The 24,827-nt window shown below is 49.2% G+C and overlaps 10 protein-coding genes across 10 annotated transcripts; 5 read left to right on the top strand and 5 right to left on the bottom strand.

Annotated features, from left to right (window-relative positions):
• Positions 1–363: 363 nt before the first annotated feature.
• On the bottom strand, positions 364–1,992 carry J7337_011308 (uncharacterized protein; the record flags this gene model as incomplete). Its single annotated transcript, XM_044828857.1, has 1 exon — positions 364–1,992. The coding sequence occupies one exon, from the start codon at positions 1,990–1,992 to the stop codon at positions 364–366; it is 1,629 nt and encodes a 542-aa protein (XP_044675532.1).
• Positions 1,993–5,422: 3,430 nt separating this feature from the next.
• Positions 5,423–5,903, top strand: J7337_011307 (uncharacterized protein; the record flags this gene model as incomplete). Its single annotated transcript, XM_044828856.1, has 2 exons — positions 5,423–5,817; positions 5,873–5,903. The coding sequence occupies 2 exons, from the start codon at positions 5,423–5,425 to the stop codon at positions 5,901–5,903; spliced, it is 426 nt and encodes a 141-aa protein (XP_044675531.1).
• Positions 5,904–6,161: 258 nt separating this feature from the next.
• Positions 6,162–7,130, bottom strand: J7337_011306 (uncharacterized protein; the record flags this gene model as incomplete). Its single annotated transcript, XM_044828855.1, has 1 exon — positions 6,162–7,130. One exon carries the CDS (start codon positions 7,128–7,130, stop codon positions 6,162–6,164), a length of 969 nt encoding a protein of 322 aa, XP_044675530.1.
• A 3,122-nt stretch (positions 7,131–10,252) lies between these two features.
• Positions 10,253–11,453, top strand: J7337_011305 (uncharacterized protein; the record flags this gene model as incomplete). The annotated part of the gene is made up of 5 exons (XM_044828854.1): positions 10,253–10,303; positions 10,363–10,845; positions 10,895–11,084; positions 11,148–11,314; positions 11,373–11,453. The coding sequence occupies 5 exons, from the start codon at positions 10,253–10,255 to the stop codon at positions 11,451–11,453; spliced, it is 972 nt and encodes a 323-aa protein (XP_044675529.1).
• Positions 11,454–11,833: 380 nt separating this feature from the next.
• Positions 11,834–13,522, bottom strand: J7337_011304 (uncharacterized protein; the record flags this gene model as incomplete). Its single annotated transcript, XM_044828853.1, has 4 exons — positions 11,834–12,805; positions 12,856–13,198; positions 13,247–13,313; positions 13,369–13,522. 4 exons carry the CDS (start codon positions 13,520–13,522, stop codon positions 11,834–11,836), a joined length of 1,536 nt encoding a protein of 511 aa, XP_044675528.1.
• A 410-nt stretch (positions 13,523–13,932) lies between these two features.
• J7337_011303 (uncharacterized protein) lies at positions 13,933–16,457 on the top strand (the record flags this gene model as incomplete). The annotated part of the gene is made up of 3 exons (XM_044828852.1): positions 13,933–14,212; positions 14,266–15,531; positions 15,580–16,457. 3 exons carry the CDS (start codon positions 13,933–13,935, stop codon positions 16,455–16,457), a joined length of 2,424 nt encoding a protein of 807 aa, XP_044675527.1.
• Positions 16,458–16,914: 457 nt separating this feature from the next.
• Positions 16,915–19,476, top strand: J7337_011302 (uncharacterized protein; the record flags this gene model as incomplete). Its single annotated transcript, XM_044828851.1, has 3 exons — positions 16,915–17,037; positions 17,088–17,542; positions 17,592–19,476. The coding sequence occupies 3 exons, from the start codon at positions 16,915–16,917 to the stop codon at positions 19,474–19,476; spliced, it is 2,463 nt and encodes an 820-aa protein (XP_044675526.1).
• Positions 19,477–19,738: 262 nt separating this feature from the next.
• J7337_011301 (uncharacterized protein) lies at positions 19,739–20,844 on the bottom strand (the record flags this gene model as incomplete). The annotated part of the gene is made up of 2 exons (XM_044828850.1): positions 19,739–20,488; positions 20,542–20,844. 2 exons carry the CDS (start codon positions 20,842–20,844, stop codon positions 19,739–19,741), a joined length of 1,053 nt encoding a protein of 350 aa, XP_044675525.1.
• Positions 20,845–21,579: 735 nt separating this feature from the next.
• J7337_011300 (uncharacterized protein) lies at positions 21,580–22,323 on the top strand (the record flags this gene model as incomplete). Its single annotated transcript, XM_044828849.1, has 2 exons — positions 21,580–21,726; positions 21,778–22,323. 2 exons carry the CDS (start codon positions 21,580–21,582, stop codon positions 22,321–22,323), a joined length of 693 nt encoding a protein of 230 aa, XP_044675524.1.
• Positions 22,324–22,594: 271 nt separating this feature from the next.
• Positions 22,595–24,173, bottom strand: J7337_011299 (uncharacterized protein; the record flags this gene model as incomplete). The annotated part of the gene is made up of 6 exons (XM_044828848.1): positions 22,595–22,792; positions 22,843–23,032; positions 23,090–23,138; positions 23,188–23,905; positions 23,963–24,103; positions 24,159–24,173. 6 exons carry the CDS (start codon positions 24,171–24,173, stop codon positions 22,595–22,597), a joined length of 1,311 nt encoding a protein of 436 aa, XP_044675523.1.
• Positions 24,174–24,827: the final 654 nt, after the last annotated feature.

Raw genomic sequence — 24,827 nt, 5'->3', positions numbered from 1 at the left:
TGTTTATGCGCTAGTAGCCAAAGCTGAAAATGCACATTCCCATCGCCCAATATGCTTGAGGCACATCAGCCTTATGGGGCTCTTGGCAGCGCCAGCCAGACAATATTGGGTGTTTTTAAGCGAAACAGGAAAGCCACCTCACCGTCTTCTGACACATAATGACCCAAAATGTCACCAAAAAGAGGTTGATTCAGCTGATATTGGCAAAGCCCGCAATTAGACATTTATATTGACACAAAACAATGTTTTAAGCTCGCCTCCGCCTCCCTCGGAGAGGAGATTGAATCTACCGGCGGGGGCAGTGAGACGCCAAAGTGCGCCACGCTCAATGCTAGGCTGAATCTCTAAAAACAAGGTTAATAATTAAACAGGCTTCTTCGCAGCGACTCGCAGCGGGTGAGCCTCGGTGTTGTAAACAAACAGATTCTCCCCTCCCTCCAGCACGTCCCATTCGCCCTTGTTCTCCGTCTGGATCAGCCACATGTACTTGAGCGTCTCGGCGAGCATGAAGCTAGCCATGATGCCGCCGCGCACTCCGTCGCCAGACGGAGAGAGCACGTTGTTGATGCTAGCGAACCCCCCGCCAACGCGCATCGTCCTGTTCTGCGCTAGGGTGTACGCCCACGCCACGTCGCGCCAGTACTGGTCGTGCGTCTTCTGGTACGCGTAGTACCAGCTCTCCACGGCCTCGGGTGCCTGGCCGCCCGCGAAGGCTCCCTCCTGGATGAAGAAGCCAGCGCGCTCGTAGAAGAGCGTCTGGTTCTTGTTCTCGGGCTGCGCGAGCTCGTTGAGGTCCCAGCTGTAGAGGGTTGGGCCGATGCCGGATGCCGTGTAGCGGTAGCCGTTGGCGCAGTACTCGCTGAAGGAGAGGCCGTAGTCGAGCCAGTCTGGGCGGTCTAGGGCTGAGCTTCCGAGAATGAATGAGCCGCCGATGAAACATGCGAGGAATTCGGTGTAATTGACTTGTTGTGTTCCAGTGAATGCGGCTGCCATGGTCAAGTCGGGTCGCGATGATGGATGAGAGATGAGATGCTTGATGGTAGAGTCGGCCGCCAGAGTGAAACGCTCACCGTAATGGCTGAACCTGTCTGGGTCATAGACATACATCTTGATGAGGTACTCATAGGCTGAGTCATTACCCGACGTCCATCCACCATACTCATCAAGAATTTCACCCGTCTTGAGGCTGAAGCGGCCTCCAGTCAGACCAGGCCAGACCTCAGAAGACGGAGAGAACCAATACGACTCAGCGCGATTGGCCAGCTTGCCATATTGGGGATCACCAGTGAGATCAGAAAGGTGCTGCCATTCAAGAACAAGAGTGCCCATAGCAGCCAATCCTGTGTAGGCAGTTCCATCTTCAAGGCTATTCTCATCGGTAGATGTCTGGTTCTCGATCCAAAGTGACCCAAACGGGATTCCAGAAGGTGTATCGAAAGCAAACTTCAGTGTGTCGGCTAGTGTAGTCGCTTGCTTGAGCAGCGCATCGACATTATCCTTGTTGACTTTGAGATGCTTGAACGGTCCTTTGAGAAGATCATAGGCACTCAACAATCCACCCAGATATCGAATATTGGTCTCAAACAAACTAACAGACGTAGGCTGAGGCGTGTTCGTCTTGGTAAAGTTGATCGTCGGGATAAAGTCCAGAATGATCTCCACAATATCCGTCTGCTCCATCAAAATCGCAGTATCAAGACCATCGACAGCAGTGACGCCCCATCCATTACGATCATCCGAGTAGTTGCCGTACTTTGGCCTCAAAGAATCGTGAGGGAACGCATGCTCATAGTATCCATTCCACGCGAAGCGAAACATATCAATGATATCATCCGCGCGCTTCTTCTGGCTGGGCTCAAAACCGGTGTAGTCATAGTGCTTGCCGCGCTGTTTGGGATACCGCAATCCCCCGAGTTTCTGCTCAGAGAGAGGTGTAGAAGGCGAAGCGAGTGCTGATAGCACAAAAGTGCAAAGAACGAGTGAGAACAACATCATGGCTCGAATGAGTGAATGCCACATGCTCAGAAACAACAGACCGGACAGCACCGCATTTTAACCCCAAGAGAAATTCATTTGTACGTGCCGATGCTCAAAGTTACTTTTTTGGTGCGTTGCAGATATAATTACCGCATGTTTATCATCATGTAGCATTGTTGCAATTGCGCCTGAATTGAGCAGATCAGCAGGGGAAATTGAGTTTAATGCGTTAATTAAGATCATGCAAATACGACTGTAAGTCGGCAGTTATCAAAGCACCACTCGAGCTTTGACTTTCCGACGAACCCTTGAGCTATAACCCTGCAATTTTGGCATCATCGGAAGTTTTGCTTGCAGATCATGAGTTAAAATGCTTGCCGTGAATAATGGCTGCAACCTCGCTCCTGTGACCATGGCCTGACGATTGAGCAGATTACGTGTCAATGGAATGGCGACTTTGAGATCTAAAGGTCCAAAGAGCTAAACCGAATCAATTATACCATAGCCAGGTAGCTCTCGAGCTATGTTCAGTCATGGACTGAAGTTTGGTCGCAAAGGTGTCGATAATTACCTCAAGCGGTTCTGAGACTTGGCTGGCCAATTGCCCGACCAAAGGTTAAGCCGTGGAGACCGGAAAGCCAAGGATAAACGTGAGGAAATTTACTATTCTCTTGAGATGCCGATTTGGGAGATCAGACTGCGCGGTCCGAGCGGCTCTATTTTTGGCCAAAGGTCGCTCAGCAATATTCTAAGCTAGATACCATGGCGAGGAGGACGACATCTCAAGGTGTTGAGATGCCGGAAAGATAGAGGAGCCAGAGACAGTTGCATTGAGAGGAGAGAAAGAGATGCATATCATAATCGCACTGGCATTGCTTCCCCGCCCCGATATATGTCCGATAGTCTGGCGCAGACGTTGTCTTCTGAACCAGCCCTGGATCGATCACGTGGGCTACTACAAGATTGTAGCATCCTTCCCGTCCTCCACTCAATCCCGCATTACATCTCTGGCTTTGCAGCATGACCTATGCGTGGCTCATAGCAGTGTTCGTATAATGGATGGAACGCAGATTTATGAGCCAGGATAGGGCGGTCGCCACGGCTCTTGGCTCCAGCTCCAGATTGTCCAAACACCGAAAATCACAGCTGCAGAAAATATTACCATTGAGATTATACGCTCTGTCGTTGTAACGTCAATTCTGGTATCATTTTCAAAGGTTGTAGAAGGCGGGAGGAGGGACTCTGTTTCAGGTAATGGTGGCCTGGCGAACGTTGTATTGTCCGTATGGTGGTGGTGCGGCATTTTTGAAGATATATGAGCTCAAAACGCTTCTATGCAATGCAGGTGAGGGAATAGAGATGACTTGCAGATTATCATTTGACTGACTTACCTACCTTATCTACCATTTTGACCCCCAAGACCATTCGCTGCGCCCTGTGGATCCACGAGGCGCAGCCAACTCTCGGAAGGACGCAAAGCACTGTACTCGTGACCAATATAGAACAGTACAATTCAGAATCGATTGCGGATCTGCTCCAGTCCGAGCCGAAGCTCAGCAACGAGTGGACTAGGACAATAATTGGGGTCCGAAAGACTCAAACATGTTCAGAGAAAATCGGCCTGGGCGCGGTACTATTCGCGTAGGTCGTCACCTACTCCGTTGAGGTAAATTAAAATAGAGACATTTATCTGTGTCCCTTAGAAGGAGTCATTCAAGACTAGGAAGTAAATATTCAGGTCTAATCTAACACAATGCACGTGGTGAGTCCAATACCTGGTGGCCATTTCCCGCAAAACAAGAGGTAAGCCTTTCACTCCGGCTGAATCTACCTATAACTGGCTTCAGGGCAAAGAGACAAGTTCTATAATTGATAAAACCACACAGAAGAGTAAAAGCCATATTGAGCCTTTCCACTCTAACTAGATAGATAGTACATAGAAGATATAATTTTGTGCATAGTGACCAAGCATCAAAATCTTAGAGAAGGAGGAGTACGTCCGGATCTTTTATAAGCTCATTTATAGAAGACATCTACAGCCTTCAACATCTTGACCATACCCCCTCAGAGCCGAACAGCGCTTACAAACAACATCATCTCAAAGTTAAGCACACTGGCCCGAACCGGGATCCGCACTATTAAGAGATTAGCAATTATCCTCAGAGGCAGATAGTAAGATCAAAACTTACGAGAAATCCCAGACAACGTTGGCTCCTTGAGGATTGTCTTCCCCCTGTTTATAGGAAGACCTACCCCCATGATCACAACCGTTGATCTCCCTGTGGAGTCGATCGGTGCAATCAGTCGACGGAATACTGAACCCTTCCCCGATCACGTTTCCACCGACCAGGATAGTAAAGTCTACCTTCTTCAAGGTGCTCAGATTAACACAGAAGGTCTTGAACTCTCCGCGTCGATAGTCACTCGGAGATAAGCTGCCGTCGGTGCAAAGACGCTGGGCTGCTTCTAGTGCGGTGAACTTATCTCCGCCCCATGTTTCTCCAGAGCGGTGGCATTCTCCGCTGGCTCTCGGAATGGCAGCTAAGAGGGCGGCAAGGAGGAATGACGGGTAGTGCATTGTGAATTGGGGACTTAGGTATTGAGTTTTGAAGATTGAGGGTGAATAGGAGAGTCAAGAGAGAGACGGAACAGGCTTGTAGCTGGATTTGTAGCTTGGTAGTGTTCCAGTCAACAGCTGCGGGTTCTCTCATTTATAGCCAAGTCAATGAGTTCCTCGAAAGCTGTGATCTATTAACTCTCTGCCTTGCGTAAGGGCCTTTGCAAACTGACAAATGAAAAAGGCGTTTATCCGAGTAAACGAAGGATTTACAGGCATGAGAATTAGAAACCTGTTTTTCTAAATGCGTATACATTTTCGCCCCCAGAAACCGAATGCGAAGCCCCAAGTGAGGACCAAGGACGATGATACCCGGTCAATACAGCAGATCACTGCTGTAAGTTTCGTTTATATCGCATCGGGATCCCGTCCCAGTGAGACTAAGCCCCCAAGTAACGTTGTTTAATCTACGTATTTAACCTACGTCGATGAAATCCATTAATGGGGCTCTCTGCTGCTAAGCCTTCGCGGGCCGTGCCTGTCCGCTTACGCAGCCAATAAGGGTGGATAGATTTGAGTTTCCCCTTAGCGCTTACTCACTTTTAGCTTAATTCAGAAGGTAAATCTTGCCTCGGACTTCAGCTTGTAGATGCAGATCCTCTCGTATAGATAGAAGGATTTTGATTCTCATGCTTCTTGATGAGCAGAAGGAAGAGTCATGGACGTCATGGCATGGGGGCCGTATTAACAAGATAAATTTAACTGATACAATTGGCCTCATACTAGCTATAAAAACACCAAGGAAATCTTTTCAGATTTACTGCTATTCACACATAACTCGTCATCAACAATATTATTCTACTCCCCGTCCTTATTACATCCCCCACAATGAAACCAACATCATTTCTCATTGCTATCGGGGCATCATCCGCCGCTGCATTCCCAAGCACCCTCCACAAGCGCGACTGCCACGAATCAGGTGTAACCTGGGGCGCAGAGAAATTCCTCGCCCTCCAGACTGCCCAGGAGTATTGCGATGGAAAAATCAACGGTCCCTTCAGCACCGCCGGCCAGTACATCAATAAGTGTGTCAACTTGAGCAGCAACAAGAAGATGGACTTTTTCCTCCGCTACGACTCAGAGCTTCCTGCTGATGGGCCTCCGCATGCTGTTGAGAAGAACTTGTGCACTGAGTATTTCCATCGCGAGATCAATGGGTGTGACCATGGGGGACGAAGTTCGTACCCCGCCACTGAGGGAGGTACTGGTGCTCTTACTGTCTCGTGAGTAATGGTCCTCTATGTGCAATGATTCAAAGATGCTAATGAACTATTCTAGGGCCGACCCGAATGAAGGGAACTGTGCATAGGGACTTGAGAGGAGGTATGGACTTCAGTTAGTTGTGATGAGGACTTCTTATAGGGAGCTGAGGGAACACTGCACGGGACTGGAAGGTACGCAATAGTATATTCATGTAACAGTATCTTTACCAAGGTAGTCAATGATTTACCTTCGTATTTGTTTAATGCAGGAGTTCAGAAAGCTCGAAGGCAAACGCGTAGGCAGGAAGCATAGTATTTATGCAAGTGGCAATCCATCACCAGAAAATAAGAACCTCCTGGGTCAACTACTTTTCCTCAATCCTTCCAATCTGGGGATTCTGCCCAATAGCCTTCTTCGCCTCATCCCACGAACCATCGCCATACAACTGAGTCCTCAAATAAGCCCACGTAACCCTCTGCATGGCAGCCAACCTCTCAACACCCTCATCCTGACACTCCTTAGCATCCCATCCACTAATACCACCAAATCCATGCTTTCCATCCTTTACCTCAAAAGAAGCTTTAGGGCCTGGTGAAAGCTTGTAAGGGTCATTATGCCAATCTGCGCCTCGGTTGGTGAGATGTGGGCTGACATCACTGTCGCCCCAGAATACAAGACAGGGGGTTGTCATGTTGGAGAAGTCGAGGTCTAAGAAGGGAAGCATGGATTTGCCATTTTCGGAGGGATCGTCACTTGCGCCGATGGCACCAAAGAGCACGCCGGCTTTGATACGTGGATCAGGGACCTTGAACGATTTCCCATCGCGAGGATCGGTGTTAACGGCACCGAGGAGGAGAGCAGAGGACAAAGAACCGAGAGAATGCCCAACAACAGCAATCTTGGACTTGTCGAGCCTACCCTTGAGCAGAGGAACGGTAGTCTCAATGGTATCAAGACTATCAACGATCTGAACCAAATCCTTGGCACGAGACTCCATGAATAGTTCACTGATGCTCTCAGCGTTCAGTTCATAGTCTAGTTGTCGAGAGCTCAAGTGTGTAGGCTGAATGACGACAAAGCCATGGCTAGCCCACCAATCGGCAACCGGGCCGTAGCCTTTGAGGGAGGAGAGATAATTGCTAGGGCCGTGGCCGTGGGAGAGAATGATGATGGGGATATTATCTCCGTTGATGGGCGCTGTGACTTTGAGGTCCAGATCGACTCGGCGGTCTTTAGAGGGGAGGGTCACTGGTGTGAAGGTGATGATGGGAGAGGCAGAGTTGACGGGGATGTCAGCTGCGCCGCCGATGAGAGAAGGGTTGGGAAACTCCATTGTAGTAAAGATTTAAATATTAAACTCAGTAGAGATATAAGTGTTTTTGTATAATGAACTGATCTGTAAGTATTCTCATCCGTTGCAAGAGAACCTCCCTTATATATCCAACATACGCCTCTTCAATATGACGATGATAGTATCCTGACCAATCAGAGATCTCTTTCCCAAACCAGCATAGTCTCACTTTCGGTGCTGTGATTCGCTGGGTTTAGCGGTCTTTCATCGGACAATGCTATTTCTCCGTTTCTTGCTGACGGCCCCGTTAACCTAAACTTCAATTGGGAGTTAACGCGGTTAAAATATGCGGAGGTAATCTTAAGACCGTTTGCCTTGCTAATCTTGAGCATATTGGTACTTTTGTATGGTATGTGTCGTGATCGGTAAGCCGTAGGCTAGTTCGGGCGGCTTCGTGACTTGGCAACGCATGAGGGCCCAAGACTACAGCTCAAAGAGCGAGCAACACTAATCTGCTCATCTCCTGCACGACCTCCTCGATGAACTCCAAGTGTGATATCTCCGCTACGGTAAGCCTTTTGATCGGAATTTGTCTGATCAATTGCGTAAAGCTTTGCAGCAGTCTCAGTCTTTCATTCTCTGGGTCTGATCGGTTGTCGAGAAGCGTGACGGAGAAGATGGTGGAGATTGCAGTCATCGGATAGAAGATAATGACCCTATACAATGTCAGCCTTGTCGTAGCGGACTAATAGAGAAATGCGACTGGGTGACATACCAGAAGCACTCATGGGCCAGGACAGGCAATGCCTTTTCCAGGTAGATCAAGATTGATCTTGAGGCGTCGATGAGGATCTGGAAGTTTATTCTGTGACCATCATCTATGGAGTTGTCGATGGACTGATCTGATTGAAAGACTCTGCATCGGGCTTGATGAATGAGAATAACGCAATGATGGTACGACAGTCGGAGCATGATTGCCTGTGTGTTCGTATGGGCATCAACGGGTGTCTGTTTCAGGAACGACAAGGTTGGCCGATGGTCAGGTGGAAGAGTCACTCTCCAAGCTTCCAGCTCTTCATCCAAATGCCGTATCCTTCTTAATATCTCGGTCCCTGATAGTCTGGACGCGCTTATCGAGTGAAGTTCGTTATAGATCCTTGACTTTGTAACCGAGAGCCGAATGTCCCACGGGTAAAGCGGCACGGTGGAAGAGTGACGAATTGTGAAAAGGCTAGAACTCAGAATATTGGAGCTCTGCATCTGGACGTAGTTGGGAGGTAGCGTGAGGTCGCAGTGATCATCGTTGATGGTAGGTGGTTGACCAGTCCTATGAGACAGGTCTTTATCAATGCAGTAGCAGACCCAAAAGAGGTCACGTATATGGTGAGCTTCGTTGTGTTTATTGTAGGCGTTCGGAGAAGAGGGGTACAGATGGGCTCCGAGTTGAATCAAGAAACGCGAGGTCATTGAAACTAGGAACGACGCGGATTCTAAATCTCCCATGAAGTATTTGAAGATCATCTGCACGGCCGCCGGTGTCAGAGGTCGACTTGTTGTATTGAAGAAGGGAAACTTACGAGCATCATCAACGACTCAAGCCCGTCGACCCTCATCTCCCGTAAGATCACGGGTATCGAACCTTCGATTTCCAAAGCATATCGTTGACACCAGCAACTAATATCAGCCAGTGTGTCGCCTGGGTCTAGGCCAAAAATGTCGCACATAATCAGCACTCCGTACGCACAACACTTGGCACTAGTGGTATGCCGTTTAGTGACAGAGTTGTATGCGAGAGGCAGGGTTATCGTTGTGAAGCGCTGAAGACTTAGCAGTGGGAAGACAAGAGACTGGGTAGATGAACAAAACCGGGCTGCTAGCTCCTCGACAATCTGACGATCGGGAAGCTTTAGAATCTTGTGATTATCATTCGCTAGAGGGGGTCTTGTGGAGCATAGGTAAGGCAGACGGTACTTGTCGATAATATTTGATGAAATGGTTGAGCCTGTTCTGCTTCTGATCCATTGCTGACCTTGCAGACTGAAGAACGGATCGCCATTGACCAATCGCAAGCCCTCTAGATAAGTTGGATTGCGGTCATGAGCATCGCTCGCTGGTTGAAACACCTTGCATTAGCGAAAGGAGGACATGATATGTCAGGAAAACATTCTTACCACGAGGGATAACTTCCACATCATCTTGTTCAAACGGACTAATCTGTCGACTCGGTGACATGGAGTTTGGAAATCTTGAAAGCCGAGATCTGTGATGATAAGTTAGTTGAAGAGCCGGAATATATCGTCCGAGGACACCGTATACCGAACTCTGGATCCTTCTGTCTTTGCAGCTTCGTTGTAGGAACACGTCAAGCCGTGATGCTGGCAGTAATTGCACTGCGGTACAGCCCGGTCACACTGGATCTAAACGTGAGTCAGCCGATTCCTAGCAACCAAATTGAATGTCGGTGTAAGATAAAGCGATTCAACGACTGACGACCAGCGCCGCGGCCGGCCGGATTAGGTACTAAAGCACGGAAGAGGCAGCGGAGCAAACCCACCTTCTTTCTGCGACACGAGTCGCAAGCCCTCGGTTTTCGGCCCCTTGTCGACTTCGGCATTGCGATTGGCTGTTGCTGCTTGTCTCCTCTAAAGAAGGGCGATTAAGTAGTGCTATTAAGCAAGGAAAATTTCTGGCTACTGTCGCGGCGTCACGCGTCGGTTTTCTGAGCTGGCATGGACGAATCGGCACGCTAATCGGGATGGAACCGGGCCGCCTTTACCGATCCGAGATACTCTGCGACAGCGCGTTTCAGAACCTGTTGACCCAAATGCGGGCAATTCTAACCATTGTCAAGTGGGAGTCGATGCTGTGAGTGAGCCTGGTAATGATTCGTCTATGACTGCCGGTCTCCGGCATTCTCATGGTCCGGAACCTGTGGAGGTAGCAGGACGAACGCGCTGAGTCAGCGGGAAATTAGAAGGGTCCATGCCATGAATGTCCTAAAATTTCAATTAAAGCTCGAGGAATTGTTACAGAACTCCACTGCCTATGGAATCACTTATATCTCCAAGATGATCCATAAAAGGGTGCATCTCCCACTGGGATTCCCGAGAAATTATCCAGCACAGAATCTCTCATTGAAGATCTGACTTGAAAACGATCTCATCATGACTCAAGACAAGAAGACAGTGGTCGTTATTGGTGCAACAGGCCTTCAGGTATGATTACCGACTCAATTGATACGTTACACTCAGGTTAACGAAATTCCTTTACTTAGGGAGGCTCTGTTGTCCGGACACTTGCCAATTCTCAGGATAGGTACAACATCCGCGGTCTAACTCGAAACATCTCTTCCCCCAAAGCCGAAGCTTTGAAGCAACTTGGCATCGAAATCCACCAAGCAGACGTCGATGACCCCGAAAGTCTCCGACGAGCCTTCCGAGGCGCTAATGTTATCTTCGCCATGACAGACTTCTGGCAGCACATGTCCGCTGCCAAAGAGGAAGAGCAGGGCAAGCGCATCATGGATATGGCCGCTGATTTACCCCATCTCGAGCAGATCATCTGGGCGAGCTTGCCTGACGCTAAAACTATCTCGAATGGGATGTATCCCCATGTCTACCATTGGCAGAGCAAAGCAGCTGTCACAGATTACATTCGCATGGTGAAACCTGCTCTGTGGAAGAAGACGACTGCGGTGCTGTTTCCGAATTACTTTGAGAATTGTCTTACGCAGCCGCGTACTTACCTGCCTATCAAGGTTCGTCGCCACTTGGATTTAGTAGTGCATGAGCTGACATCGGAATTAGCAAGATGATGGGACTTATTTGAGATCCTTTGTTCTGCCTGAGACAACTCCACTTCCGAATGTCGCCATCTCTGATACCGGAAAGTTGGTCCAGTATATTCTCGACCATCCAGATGAATGTCTCGAGAAAGAAATTGCCTTTTATTCTGAGGCTATCTCAGAAGGAGAAAAGATCAAGTCCATAGCATCTGGTAAGTACTCACTCCGACTATAGATATGAAGAACAAGAGCCTTGCATTGCTGACTTTGACAAGCATATGGAGTTGATATACGCTACAACGAGCTCTCTTCTGAGAAGTTCCAATCGATTCTCAAGAGCAAGATGGACGACATGTGCGCTTTGGACTTTACAGAGCAGTTGCTAATCTTTCGGGACTTTGGCATGATTTATGCTCGTCCTGAGTTCATTCAAGCTAACGAGGTGAGCTATTCTAACGACTATGTATCTTAGGACCTTGTATTTCTGATGTTTTATCTAGCTTCCCGGCCTTGATCTGATGAAGTGGGAGGAATTTATGGCTGCCAACAATTTGGCTGAGTGTATGACGACTAGCAATTAAGGTCAGCACAGAGATGTTGCTTCAGTGGACATATGTAGGGATAGATTAAAGACCTTGGTTCCCGCTTTTGTCGGATGGTCTCTTAGGGTGGACTGATCGTATAAGTCTTGTCTCCTTATTGGTCCCCTGGTGCTTTTACCCTCATTGACACGGGACAAAGTTTCTTAAAGATATCTGATGGCACTCGGTTAAGTCTAAGCGCTCACAAGCTGAACATAATTCAAGTCATTCATGCTTTTTGGTACGCGGAGACTCTGTAAAGACGGGTTGGGCTTTGCTAACAAAATGCAGTATTATAATGAAGGCTTGCTAGGCTCATACACGTAAAAAATAAAGCTCTGCCAAATGACCCATTCCGGATAAAGCTGCACACTACGCTATCAATCGCTCTTGTAATGCTCAAAATGACGAGCAGGAATTCTCTTCTCAAACATGATGTCGAGTTCATGGAAGGTCCTGCCCTTGGTTCCTGGCACGTCAAAGAAGACAGCCACCATCATCAACAGAGTCATGCCAAAGAAGACCCAGCCAATATGACCACCCATGTTGCCTTCATCCTTGTTGAACATGTACGGCAGAACAGTGACCCAAACAGTGCTGGTAATAGCCTGGAATCCGAAAGCAATACCCTGAGACTTGGCTCGCAGCCTAGAAGCAGACACTTCACCAGCAACAGCGAGACTGGATCCAATGGCTGGACCGTAAGCAAGAGCAAGAAATTGCATAGAGACACCGATAGCCAAGTTGGTCTTCTCGGACTGGGGAGAAGCAGCTGCAACGCCCATAATCAGATAGATGAGAGCGCAGATGGTCATGCCGACAAACATCAATGGCCGATGGCGGAAGAGCGTCATCATGTAGATGTTGACCAATGAGGATAGGATAGAAACACCAAGACCGATCTGCATAATCTTGATGATCAAACCACTGCTCAAACCAGTCTGGCTGAGAAAGTACGGAGCGTTGGAGGACAAGCTCGAACCAACAATCTGGGGCATGTACATGCAGATCAGAATAATCCTTGTACGGCGCCAATTGCTGCCCTTGAAGCACTCCAGGAACGAAGCCTTCTCGCAGGAGATGAGTTTCTCAGCCTCGACAGTCTCTTCCATGTGACGAAGGCGAGCATCGAGGTCTTCGTCTTTCGAGGAGAGTCTGGCGAGGTGCTTGAGGGCAAGATCGCGCTTGTTCTTTGCGATGAGATAGTATGGAGATTCGGGGAGGAATGGGAGGCCGAGGGCGAGGATGCCGGGGAAGACCCACGCGGCGGCGAATACGACTCGGAATGCGGATTCGTTCATGATAGTGACGCGCGCGTAGGTAGTCGAGATGGCGATGAGGAATCCGACGTTCTGGAAATATGGTTAGATAAGTTCAAAGAGTTTGGATAGAGACGACATACCATCATGAGAATGTTGAGAGACAACGCAATACCACGCAAAGGCAGCGGCGTAATCTCAGAAACATAAGTCTGCGTCGTAGACTGAAACGCACCAACCGCAAAACCAGAGATGATCTTGGCCCCCATAAACTGAGCAGGTGTTTCAGCCAGATAAGCCAAAGTGATACCGCAAGAAACGATTATAATGCCTGCGAGGAAAACGGCGCGTCGACCGAGTTTGTCTTGGACGAAGCCGGCGGTGAGAGAGCCGAAGAGCTGCATGATGTTGTAGGTGGCGTTCCAGAGGGATTGCCAGTACGCTGGGATGATGAGGTTGCCGTCGACGAGGCTGGCGAACTTCATCCTATATGCGTGTTAGTATGGCAGATGAAGGTGGGGGCATTGTACTTACTGGAAGGCTGGGAGGGCGAGACAGACGGCCAGAGCGAGGTTCTCGTAACCAACAAGAGTAGCTCCCACTATTTCAGCAAGTCAGAACTTATCCGAAATTCTTAACAGCTAGTATAAACTTACGGTTTGCGTAGATGGCCCAGAGGATCGCCTTTGGGTTCTTCTTCGCACACTCCCAAGTCGTCATCTCATGATCCCTCACAGCAACAGCATCCTCAGCATGCGCAACCTCCGCCTTCTCAAGCCTCGCATCATGATCAAAATCCTGAGTAGTCATCTCGACAGGAGTAGAAAAGAAGAGAAAGAAGTGGTGATGTTGAATAGTCCACTGTAGAGTTTGTGGATGTTGAGATGAGAATACGAAAAACCCTGGACTCGATGGCCCCTTTAATATGACCGACTGGTGGTTGGAGATGAGATTTGCCTTGGTGGTTCCCCCAGAGGTCTAGATTCTTGTCTTGTGGGGTAATATGGGGATGGGGTCGGGTTTTCCGGGGGGCACTAGGGTTCCCCGATCTCACTCGGTCGTCGGGGTAATTTTGCGCGCTCGTGGTATCACAAACCGAATGGAACACGCAGGTTTTTCTGGTTTGAGCTTGTATTAAGCTTAAGGTGACCTCTTTCAAGCTATTGTGTGCCCCAGATAAACATACAGCCACATTCAGAATACTGGTCCGGCGAGGTAACATGGAGAATTCACGGGAGACCCGCAGCGCACCAAAGCTCGTTATCCCAAAACGAATTTTGCGAACTTCAGGAAATGTTTCAAGCGGAAAGGAGGTGCCGTATTTTACCTTGAGCAATGGCGGCTCTAAGGACAAGGCGGAAGTCATCTTTGACTATGGCCGATGCGAAGGCGGCTTTCCTGTCTTCGCCATTGAGTCTGCAACAGCGTCCGAAGGACAGCAACAAGTCGCGTTTCAAGTCACTTACAGTGAGACTGTAGAGGGAATTGACAGCGAGAATGGTACAGTCACTTCTGCTCCGTATCTACTAGCGTGTCAATGCTAACTATTACAGGCGATGGCCCATTCTTCTTGTTCTCCAATGCCATGGACAGCTATCGAGTTTGCCAACACCACGTCACCGCCACGAACGATACTCAAACCGTCAAACCTCGATTTACTCAAGCGTCCCAGAGGTATCAAAAGATTACGCTGCTGGACTCCAACTCGAGTATCGTGTTCTCCAAGGTCGGCTTCCAAGCCGTGCGTCCTGATGCCACTGTCAAAGCCAACTTCCACTGCTCTGACGAAACCATCAATCGTATCTGGAGAGATGGTGTTCGAACCGTCGACTTGTGTACCGTCGCTAGAAAAGAGACTGTTCCAGCATGGGATGTTACTGACGAGGGCACTCGTGTTTACGGAAGCCACTGGGCACCGTGTCGCCAGGGTACGAGATGGAAGGACTACAAGGTCACGTTCTTGACAAAGGTTGAGGAACATGGTGCGAGCTGGGCAGTTCGCATGATTACAAACGGTCTCATATTCTGCTTGGATACCAGGAGCAGAACGTTGACAGCCGTGGAGGGACTGTCGAACAAATCATCTATCTTACCGTCGATTGAGAGAGGGTCATGGCAATTGCCAGAGACCCTGGACCTGTCAGGATGGTTGACCATCGAGACCATGGCGTTGGAAGATCGCGTTACTGTCACTATTGGAGGCGATGAGGTTGCTACTGTCAGGGACATTTATGTGAAGGCGATGCTTGGAAACGGGCTTGTCAACAACGGCTCTATCGCATTTGGTGGGCCGCCGGGTTGGGTTGCACTCTACCGAGATCTATTAGTCGCAGATCACGTCGGACAGATTCTCTACGAGAACTCGCTATTACTGCCCGATGCTCTTCATACGTTTGATGACTTCCAGGTTGGAACAAACAAGCTCGCCTGTATCATTGATGGTGCAAAGAGAGACCGAGCTTCCTTCGGTGGTGATGCCTTTGTTACCGGGCGGTCGATTGCATACTCCACCACTGACTTTGAAGCGTGGAAAGGGACTATACAGCTTCTTCTCAGTCACCAAACCAAGGAAGGGTATCTTGGCAACCTCTGTCCCATCCAGGCTCCAGAGCACGATGGCGCAGACGACCCGCCGCACTACGGTCACTACAGTCTGACGTATGCACTGTTACTGGTCGTCTCGATCAAGGATTACTGGCTGCATTCGGGCGATTGGTCTCTCGTTGAGAAGTCATATCGTCAACTTGAACGACAGATGGAGTTTACAAAGAGGTTCTTGAATTCTGATGGTTTGGTGCAAGCCCCGCCGTATCTCTCGAGTATGTCCTATCCCGCATATTGCTCTTTCATGTACTAACGCTTCACAGTGACGTGGTTCCCCATGGGCGGCCCTGTCTTTGGTGTCTCAACCGGACTGAACCTTGCATATCTTGATGCCCTAAATGCCATGGCATCAATGTCTACAAATAGTGAAGCCGCATCTCAATATGTCTCTCAAGCAGCGGCTCTGAAGGAATCCTTGATCCGTATGCTTTCGAATAATGAGCAAGGTACCATGCGACCTGCTCTATCTCTGGGCCCTGACGGAGTCTTCCAAGACGTCAACGCGTATGCTGCGACTCTAGGTGTATCCCCAGACCATCCAAAATTGGTAGAGGGCATATTTCCAGCCAGTGAATCTTTACCTTCCGCATTCAGAGGTCTCGATAAATGGGACAAGTTTGGACTTACCAGTCCCTACGCATCTGGCTTTGCACTAGAAGCTCTCTTCGCTAAGAGCGAGGGCATGAAGGCATTAGAGCTGTTATCTCAGGTATGGGGCGACATGGCGGACCAGGATAACCCGAACTACTCTGGGGCTCACTGGGAAGCTATGAAAACTGATGGTTCGCCTTTCAATCATGATGTATCACTTGCTCATGGGTGGTCTTCGTGGCCAGTCTTTCTGCTACCAAGATATCTTGCTGGAGTATATCCTCTCGAGGCTGGCTGGAAAGGGATTGGTGTCGAGCCTGTTCTTGCAGGCCTGGAGGAGGTGGCATATTCACTCGAGACTCCTCAAGGGTCCTTTTCAGCGGTAGTACGTGTGAGTGAGGCGCAGGGACAAGGCAGCATTAAGCTGTTAGTACCTCATGGTAGTACTGCCGTAGTCAAGGCTCCGGAGGGCTGGAGTTTGGAAAATGATGGTGTAATTCAAGGCTCTGGAACAGAGATATCTGTAAAGCTGTTAAAGCAGGGCCTATAGTAATTTTACTTCAGGGATAATACAATTTCCATTGGTTTTGCAGATTGATCCTCCCTAAGTCGCCGCCACTGTGTGAGACTCAATATTGAGTATCTCCAGATCTCCACGTACAGCCAACTATCATGACAAGCATCATCGCTCGGAAGCGTTCTCCCTTGAATCGACGCTTACAAGTTCATGAAATTTCCAGCAAGCGCACGAATTGCTTGCTTGGGAAAAACAACAAGCTCACGACATCCGGCTCCGCATGATTGAAACTAGTGTTATGGATCATGCCCAGAAAACCCGAGTATGGGGCGCACGCTGTGCCTCCCACAATCCTTTTGTGGAACAGGTCTAGATTTGGCTTCTCGGAGTGGCAAAAGCGCCAACAGAGACAAGCGCGGTCATATATACACACTCGTAACACCACCGTAAAGCACGGTACTCACAGTAAAGACAATTACATTTAGGAATCATGGATGTTCAAGCTACTCTAAAGACACTTTCTCTGCAAGAAAAAGTCCGGCTACTGTCTGGTACGCCAGATGACTTTGTCTCAATCGCAGGCATCCCTGAAAAGGGTATTGCGCCACTGAAGGTGAGCTTTATATTCCTCATCATCGTATTGACTACTGACAACATCGCCAGACAGCTGATTCAATCGGCGGAATACGTCCTAGTGAATTCAACAGTACACTCACAACAGCATGCTTCCCCAACACAGCCTGCATAGCCTCAACATGGAACACCGAGCTCCTGGGGAAAATGGGCTCTGAGCTTACTCGCCAAGCGAAGATCAAGCATGCGCAGATGATCCTCGGTCCTACTATTAACATCCAGAGAGATCCTCGGGCTGGACGTAACTTTGAGTGTTTTAGTGAAGATCCGCTACTCTCGGGATACATGGCTGCGGCTATTGTGAACGGTATCCAGAGTCAAGGCTATGGAGCTTGTGCGAAGCATTTTGTTTGCAATGACTCTGAGACACAAAGGCGGTATTATAATGTTGAAGAGTCTCCCAATGGCAGGGCTTTGAGGGAGATTTACTTGGCTGCTTGGTGGTTTCTCTTGAGGAAATCAAACCCTGCAGGCGTCATGACAGCGTAAGTACTGGACACCTCAATCACGACTTCATGCTAATATGATGCGAAGGTACAATAAAGTTGATGGAACATTTTGCTGCGACAGCGAAAGTCTCATTCAAGACATTCTCCGAAAAGAATGGGGTTACCAAGGCATCATCATGTCAGATTGGTTCGGAACTCGTTCTACCGTCGCTGCCATGAAGGCCAGCGTCGACGTTGAGATGCCTGTACCTGTCTTCAGAGGCGAACGACTCATCAAGGCTGTAACTGCTGGTGAGATCAGCGAAGAGGTAATCGATGCTAGCGTGGCCAGACTTCTTGAGCTACGAAACCGCACGCAAGCGGCACAGAGTGACGGGCCAGAGAAGTCGGAGATCATCCAGGAGACTAATGACATCGCCCGTCAACTCGCTCAGGAAGGTATCGTGCTTCTCAAGAATGAGAACCAAACTCTTCCACTGCCATCATCCAGTGGTTTGAGGATCGGAGTCATTGGCGAGTATGCCAAGAAGGCTGTCTTCACCGGCGGTGGTAGCGCGTCATGCAACCCTCAGTATCGCCAAGTCCCATTCGATCTCTTGCGCGAAGCATTGCCGAATAAAGATACTCTCTCATACGCAAGTGGCGTTCGCATGCGCCGCATTATTCCGACTGTCCCTGCGGATATCGTTACGACACGTGAGGGCAAGAAGGGCGTTGAAGTGGCTTATTATAACGCCGGCCAAGATGAGCCAATTATCACAGAGACTTTGGAAGACGCTGCTATCAACCTGATGGCTCAGGGAAAGCCAGGGCTGAAGACGCCTGGATCCCATGTCAAGATGACCACCAACCTCGTTCCTACGACTACTGGAACACACACGCTCGCACTTCGTCACTCGGGATCGCTCAACGTCGAGGTTGATGGTGTCTCTGTGCTAAAGGGCAATGCACCGGATATTACAACCGAGCAGTTCCTCTTCAACTTGATCAAGCTTGAGTCACGAGTTGAGCTTCAGATGGAAGCAGGAAAGTCATACCACATCTCTGTCACCATGCAATCAAGGGAACCTGTCATTGGCGAGCCTACTCCATATGGCCTCACACTGGCCTTTGAGGAAGAATACTCCGAAGAAAAAGCTATATCAGAAGCAGTCGAAGTTGCAAAGTCATCTGATATCACCATCATATACGCCGGTCGCAGCGAGCAGTACGAGTCTGAAGGATTTGACCTTGAAGATATCACTCTTCCTGCCAACCAAGTCGCCATGATCAAGGCTGTCGCTGCTGCTTCTAAGAACACGGCTGTTCTGCTTCACTGCGGTAACCCGATTGACATCAGTAGCTTCGTCGATGATGTCGATGCTATTGTGAACATGCACTTCCCTGGTCAAGAAGGTCCCCAGGCTATGGTTGACATCTTAACTGGAAAGGTGAACCCCAGTGGGAAGTTGACGGCGACTTGGTTCAAGACACTCGAGGACTGGCCTAGCTTTGGGAACTTCCCTGCTCAGAAGGATACATCTGGGAACTTTACCATCAAGTACGCGGAGGGCTTGAAGATCGGTTACCGTGCACAAGTGACGGAGAACCGAGTACAGTTCCCATTCGGTCATGGACTGTCTTACACTTCGTTCTCATACGACCGTCTGAGGGCCAAATTGGACTCCTCGTCAAATCCTTCAGTTCTCGCAGTCAGCGTAAGTGTAACCAATGCTGGCAGTGTAACTGGCAAAGAAGTGGTGCAGGTCTACATCTGTCCTCCGACGAATGGAGCTGATTGGAGGCCAATTCGGGAATTGAAGGGTTTCACCAAGGTTGAGCTTTCACCGGGCGAGACTAGAGAAGTATTCGTGCAAATTGATGTCGATACTTTCAACAGTCATTGGAATGAGGAGTCGTATGCTTGGGCGGTGGACGAGGGCGAGTATGGCGTGGAGGTTGGAGACCAACGTGCCACTTGTATTATTTAGACAGTAGACTGGATGGACGTCAATAGATGTCATTCGATTACACTGACAATTAAATCTTCATAGTCCCAACCATTTCCTAACCTGTGAATGCTATAGGCAGTGGCGATACTACCATGAACACGTGATAGTAATAACACACTTCCCCACGGTTGAATAAAGCAGAGAACGACGCTGCTCGCACTTTTGTAATAGAACGCAACTCACAAGAGGTCAGATTGATGATATGAGGTGGAACACGTGATTGATTCGTTATGCTAATTATCTATAGTTCTGAAACCTCCACCCCAAGGTCTTTACATACGTCCAGCAGCTTGGACTCGTCCCAGTCTCCCATCTCGTCAGGCAGCACGAATCCAGTAGCCGGAGATCCAGCATTCTGAACCAGCTCCTCAATTCCTCGTCCGTTGGCGAACGTCCAGACACGAACATATTTACTGCCAAAGTCCAATGTGAAAGTCTCTCCTGCAGCGATGACCACTGTCTGGCCCTCCCTGACTTCATTCCAAGTGTTGTCACCAGACTTGATCTTCACTCTGAGAAGGCCTTCTTGAACGATGAAGCAATGATCAATGGAAGTAAAGGTAAGCCACTTGCTCAGAGGTGACTTCGCATAGACATTAGACGACTCAATACTCGACATTGAGAATTTGCCGCCAGATTGAGATGCCAAGATGAAAGGTCTTGACATGACTCCTCCAAGAAGCCATCTGGGTCCAGTATTGGCCCGTAGGAAATAAGCTTCGCCAGGGCCAGCTAGCTGGTTCTCAGAGTCAAGCCACTCGCTGACCTCAGGTGGCTGGTAGTCACGCTTGAAGTGAACGTCGAATCTGTCCTTGGCCGCCATCATCTTCTGCATAACCATTGACTTGATGTCGCGATCATCTGTCTGCGGCACAAGAATGCCATTATATGTCTCGCCGACATATCTGAAGAAGTCAACCCAGTCACCTGGTGCTACTAGACCAACAGTCTCGGTGTGAGGTCCGAGCAGGAGAGGGTTATGGATAACATGCTGCACACCATTAGCCGACATCATCAACAGCTTGACACGGTATCGCGACTTACAGGAGGGATGTAAGCAAAGTCGCCAGGACCCATGATTCGACACTTATCTCCACTCCATAGCTTCAAGAAACCTTTGGTGACAAGAAAGACATCATGAGCTTCCTCATGCCAGTGAAAACCAGGCGCATCCGCTAACACGGCACCACTAGTAAACACAGCCATGCCGCCATTAGTCTGCTTCGACGAAGCAAGGATTCTGAAAACACCCTTGCTGCCAGGAATGCTAACGCGCTCTCCCTCGAGCTGGTCGATCATGTAGCTTGTCCTCTCATTGGGAGGAATTGTATGTAGTGGAACGCTCATGATGAATTAGGGATAGCGTAGAAGAGGATATTGTGCGGCTCAGTGCTAAGAAAGAAGGACTTGGTAAATTGGTGATCTGTCGTAGGCTTGGCTGGCAACATTAGCAGGACCCTCTACTCTTCTACTCCTTTGACCTCCCACTTCCCGATCTCCACATCACGGGTCGGGGGCGCTGGAGAACCCCGCATCGGCCCCGGAATTTCCATGGCTACCCCTCAAACTCACTTCCGCCGCTGACGAAAGCTGAGTTGGAAGTGCGGATAAGCCGCAATTCCGACCCGGGGTCTACGGCATCACCGGGACGTGGATTTACAGCGGCATATCGGAACTGGGGTAGGTAGAGCCTGCTTCCAGATACTCTTGACGAACACCAGATCTTTGCATCTGGTTTCATTGATTGACCGCGTTTATGGCCCAGAGTGATAGAAAATGAGTCCACCAACTTCATTTCGAGCTGTTTACAAGCAGCTGGGTGAACAAGAGATTGATGTTGACGTTTACCTACCTTCTGTCGGGACCGACTCTACAAGATGTCCAGTCTGTAAGTCAAAGCATCTTAATTCTGCGTATCTATGCTAATTGCCCTGAGTAATTAATATCCATGGAGGGGCTTTTATGCTCGGGTCCTCCAAGATGGTCAATAAAGACCAGGTGTCAGATTGTCTTAGTCGAGGATGGATAGTATTAGCCCCGAACCATCGCCTTTGTCCCCAAGTTAATCTCTTGGAGGGTCCAATGCAAGATTGTCGAGATTTACTGGCTTGGGTGTATGATGAAGGTCTCGAGACAGCTCTCGGCAAAGCCAACTCAACACTCGTACCAGATCTCGACCATGTCTTTGCATTCGGCACCTCATCGGGGGGGCATTTGTCGCTTTGTTTGGTAGGTTGAGCCAGTAAAGAGCTGTGACATATGAGACTTACGCTGAGATAGGGTTTCGATGTTCCTCGCCCGGTCGCAGGTATCTACGACATGTATGGCCCCAGCAACTTTGCCGATGACTTCTGGACTACAAAGCTTGAGGGCATGAAGCTACCACCTGGACTCACAGACTCATTCCTTAACAAAGTATTCTACGAGGACCCAGTCCCCATCACGGGGGGCGTCTCCCTCGAAGGTCAAGCAACAGGACCTCCAGACTTTAGCGACCCTCGCCAAGCATACGCCCTGACGCAACTGGCCAACGGCACTGTCCTCGATGCCATCTTCCCTTCGAAAGACTGGAGCAAAGTCGACCCGGCATTGAATGTTGACTCCTCGTTTCCTCCGACTTTTATAGTCCACGGCGATGCAGATACGAAAGTCCCTATTCACCTTAGTAGAAAGCTTTTTGATGTCTTGAAGCAGAATGGTGTCAAGTGCGGGATGGTGGAGGTTCCTGGGGAGGAGCATACATTTGCGGCCAAGATGGAAGTGGGATCTGTCACTTGGAATCTTCAGCAGCAGGGCTTTGACTTTCTTGAGGCCTTGATTAAGTAGTTAAATGATGTTACTCGCTATAAAGATGCACAATACTGGCCAGTTTTCTGTTTTTACTCTAGCTATGACATGACTATGAAAATCTAAGTCTAATATGTTAACAACTTCTGATTAGCCAAGGCGCCCAGTGGTGATAAGCCAAAACCCTAATCAAGGTTATAGTCTGTGGCGGAAGATTTTGTATAATATTGTTGAAGAGCTAGGTACCTGGTAAAGTAAAGTACTGTTAACAGAAAGAAATATACTAATTAATCTACATAGTATTGGCAGGCTATTCAGTAAATGGTTCACGCTTCACTGCATCTTCAACAACATCGAATGCATCATAACCATAAAGCCAAGGCTGAACCTGCGGACAAGTCCACCTACTTGGGAACGGTCCCTTGAGTTCCTCAGCGCCAAGTTGAGACAGGAAAGTCTGATCGCGGGCCTCTTGAGCTGGCCCATCAGGCATATGGAAAGACTCCCGCTACGACACGTTAGTTGAGTCTGTGAAATGTTTCAAGGATGGAGCTATACCTGTTTGAAGGTTTCTCTCACGATGGCTTCTCCACGTGACTTGCGTAGCCGTTCATACATAGACAAGGCCTGTGGTAATTGGTGCTTCGACTTGACATGGCCGAGAAGTAGGCCCAGAACTGCACCGTCTTCCACCGCGGAGTTGGCGCCTTGGGCTAGATAGGGGAGCATCGGATGGCAGGCATCACCACTGGAAGCATTGTTAGGAGGATACTCCATACGATGACGACATAAAACAAGGACTTACACAAATACGAAATTGGAATCGTCGTTGATCCATGAATCGAGCTCCTCCCCTACATAGTCTGTCAGCTCCGACGATAGGAACATAAATACGTAACTTACTGTGCATCAGTTTCCACTTGTCGACCTTATCAACCTGACCGAGAAATCTTGCCAGAATTGGATCCCAATCGTTGAACAACTCTCGCATCTCCTCCACTGAGCCAGCCTGTCGACTGACGTCCGATGGGAGATCATCCGGAACAAGAAGAACAACATTATACATCTGCCCGCCACGCAAGGAATATCCAACAGCATGAGCGCCTGGACCGATCCAGAAGTGCACGGTTGGACGTTCGACCCACTCCCGCAGCTCAGGATCGTCAATATCCTTCGCGTCCAGTACAACGCGGTAAGCCAGATCTCCAGTGGGCATGGGCTTATCCTCACTGCCGAGAAACTTGGAACGGCATTTAGACCAGAGTCCGTCCGCTGCAACAATGAGGTCCCCAGTGTACTTGGCCCCAGCCTCGGTGGTGACCTCGGGAATGCTAAAGTCAATGTCCTTCACCCTATCGCCAAGCTTGAACTTGACGCCCAATTCTTTAGCCTTGTCGTAGAGCGCGAGCTGGAGGTCTACGCGGTGGAGGTCGATGAACGGGGCGCCGTACTTCTTGCGGATATGCTTGTGGAAATCGGGCTCTATAGCAAGCGTTCGGCCGGAATATCGATGGACGACGAGTGACGTAGGTTCGGCGGCTGATTTCCAGAGTCTGTCGGGGAGGTTCCATTTTTGGAGGATGCGGGTACAATTGGGGGTGACTTGTAAGCCAGCACCGACCTAGATAGTGTATCAGCCTTTGGCTTGGCTATCATGTGTGATGGGGGGGATGTATACCTCGAGTAGTTCTTTTGCGGACTCTAGGACAGTGACATTGTGGCCTGAAAGAGAAATGGAGATCGCTGCGGCGAGACCCGCAAGGCCAGCGCCGACAACAATTACATCCAAGTGGACATCATCACTGGTTTGGTTGGGTTGCTGTCAAAACGGGACGATTAGCTGGATCGACACGCCAAGTGCTTCAGTGACTCACAGTTGAACTTGGCATTTTGAAGAAATATGCTCGTTAACTATAGGTCTCGTGATAGAAAAGAAATGAAGAACAAGCAATTAGCTTTGCCGCGATGCTACATATATGAAAATGACCCTCGGAATGTTGTCGATGTAGGGTAGCTCATTCGTAGCTCCCTCGGAACAACCGAGGTCACATTGGCCATGTCCGGCTTTTCCGCAGCTCGAGAGTCTTCATACTAGCCATGTTCAGTTTAGACAAAAACCTTCTCAGCCAATCAAACCTCCGAGACAAGATCCAGATCATTTTCGCCCAGCTCGTCGTTCGCGTTACCCCAGATTTGCCTCCGAGCTCGAAAATTCCGTTCATCTGGGGTCTCCGCACTCTTCGACATTCTGGGGACTTATGCATGTTCACTAATTTACAGATTCTGATATTCGCGAGATGGATGAATCAACAGACTCTCAAGCTCCTCGGGCGAACAGGCCTGCAGCGCAGCGTCCAAGACGGCCACGAGCTGCACGCGCGTGCGATCTCTGTCGGTCCAAGAAGTACAAGTGTGATGAATCTTATCCATGTTCATATTGCCAAAGTCAGTGTCTAAACTTCAAATGCCGCGATAAGAAGTTGTGACTGACTGTTTGAAGGCCGCAATGTCGAATGCGTGTACAAAGGCCAGGACATGTCGCG

This window comes from Fusarium musae, chromosome 9 (assembly GCF_019915245.1).
Source record: "Fusarium musae strain F31 chromosome 9, whole genome shotgun sequence".
Taxonomy (NCBI): domain Eukaryota; kingdom Fungi; phylum Ascomycota; class Sordariomycetes; order Hypocreales; family Nectriaceae; genus Fusarium; species Fusarium musae.
Note: the sequence above shows the minus strand (reverse complement) of the source record. Positions and strands in the feature narration are given on the sequence as shown.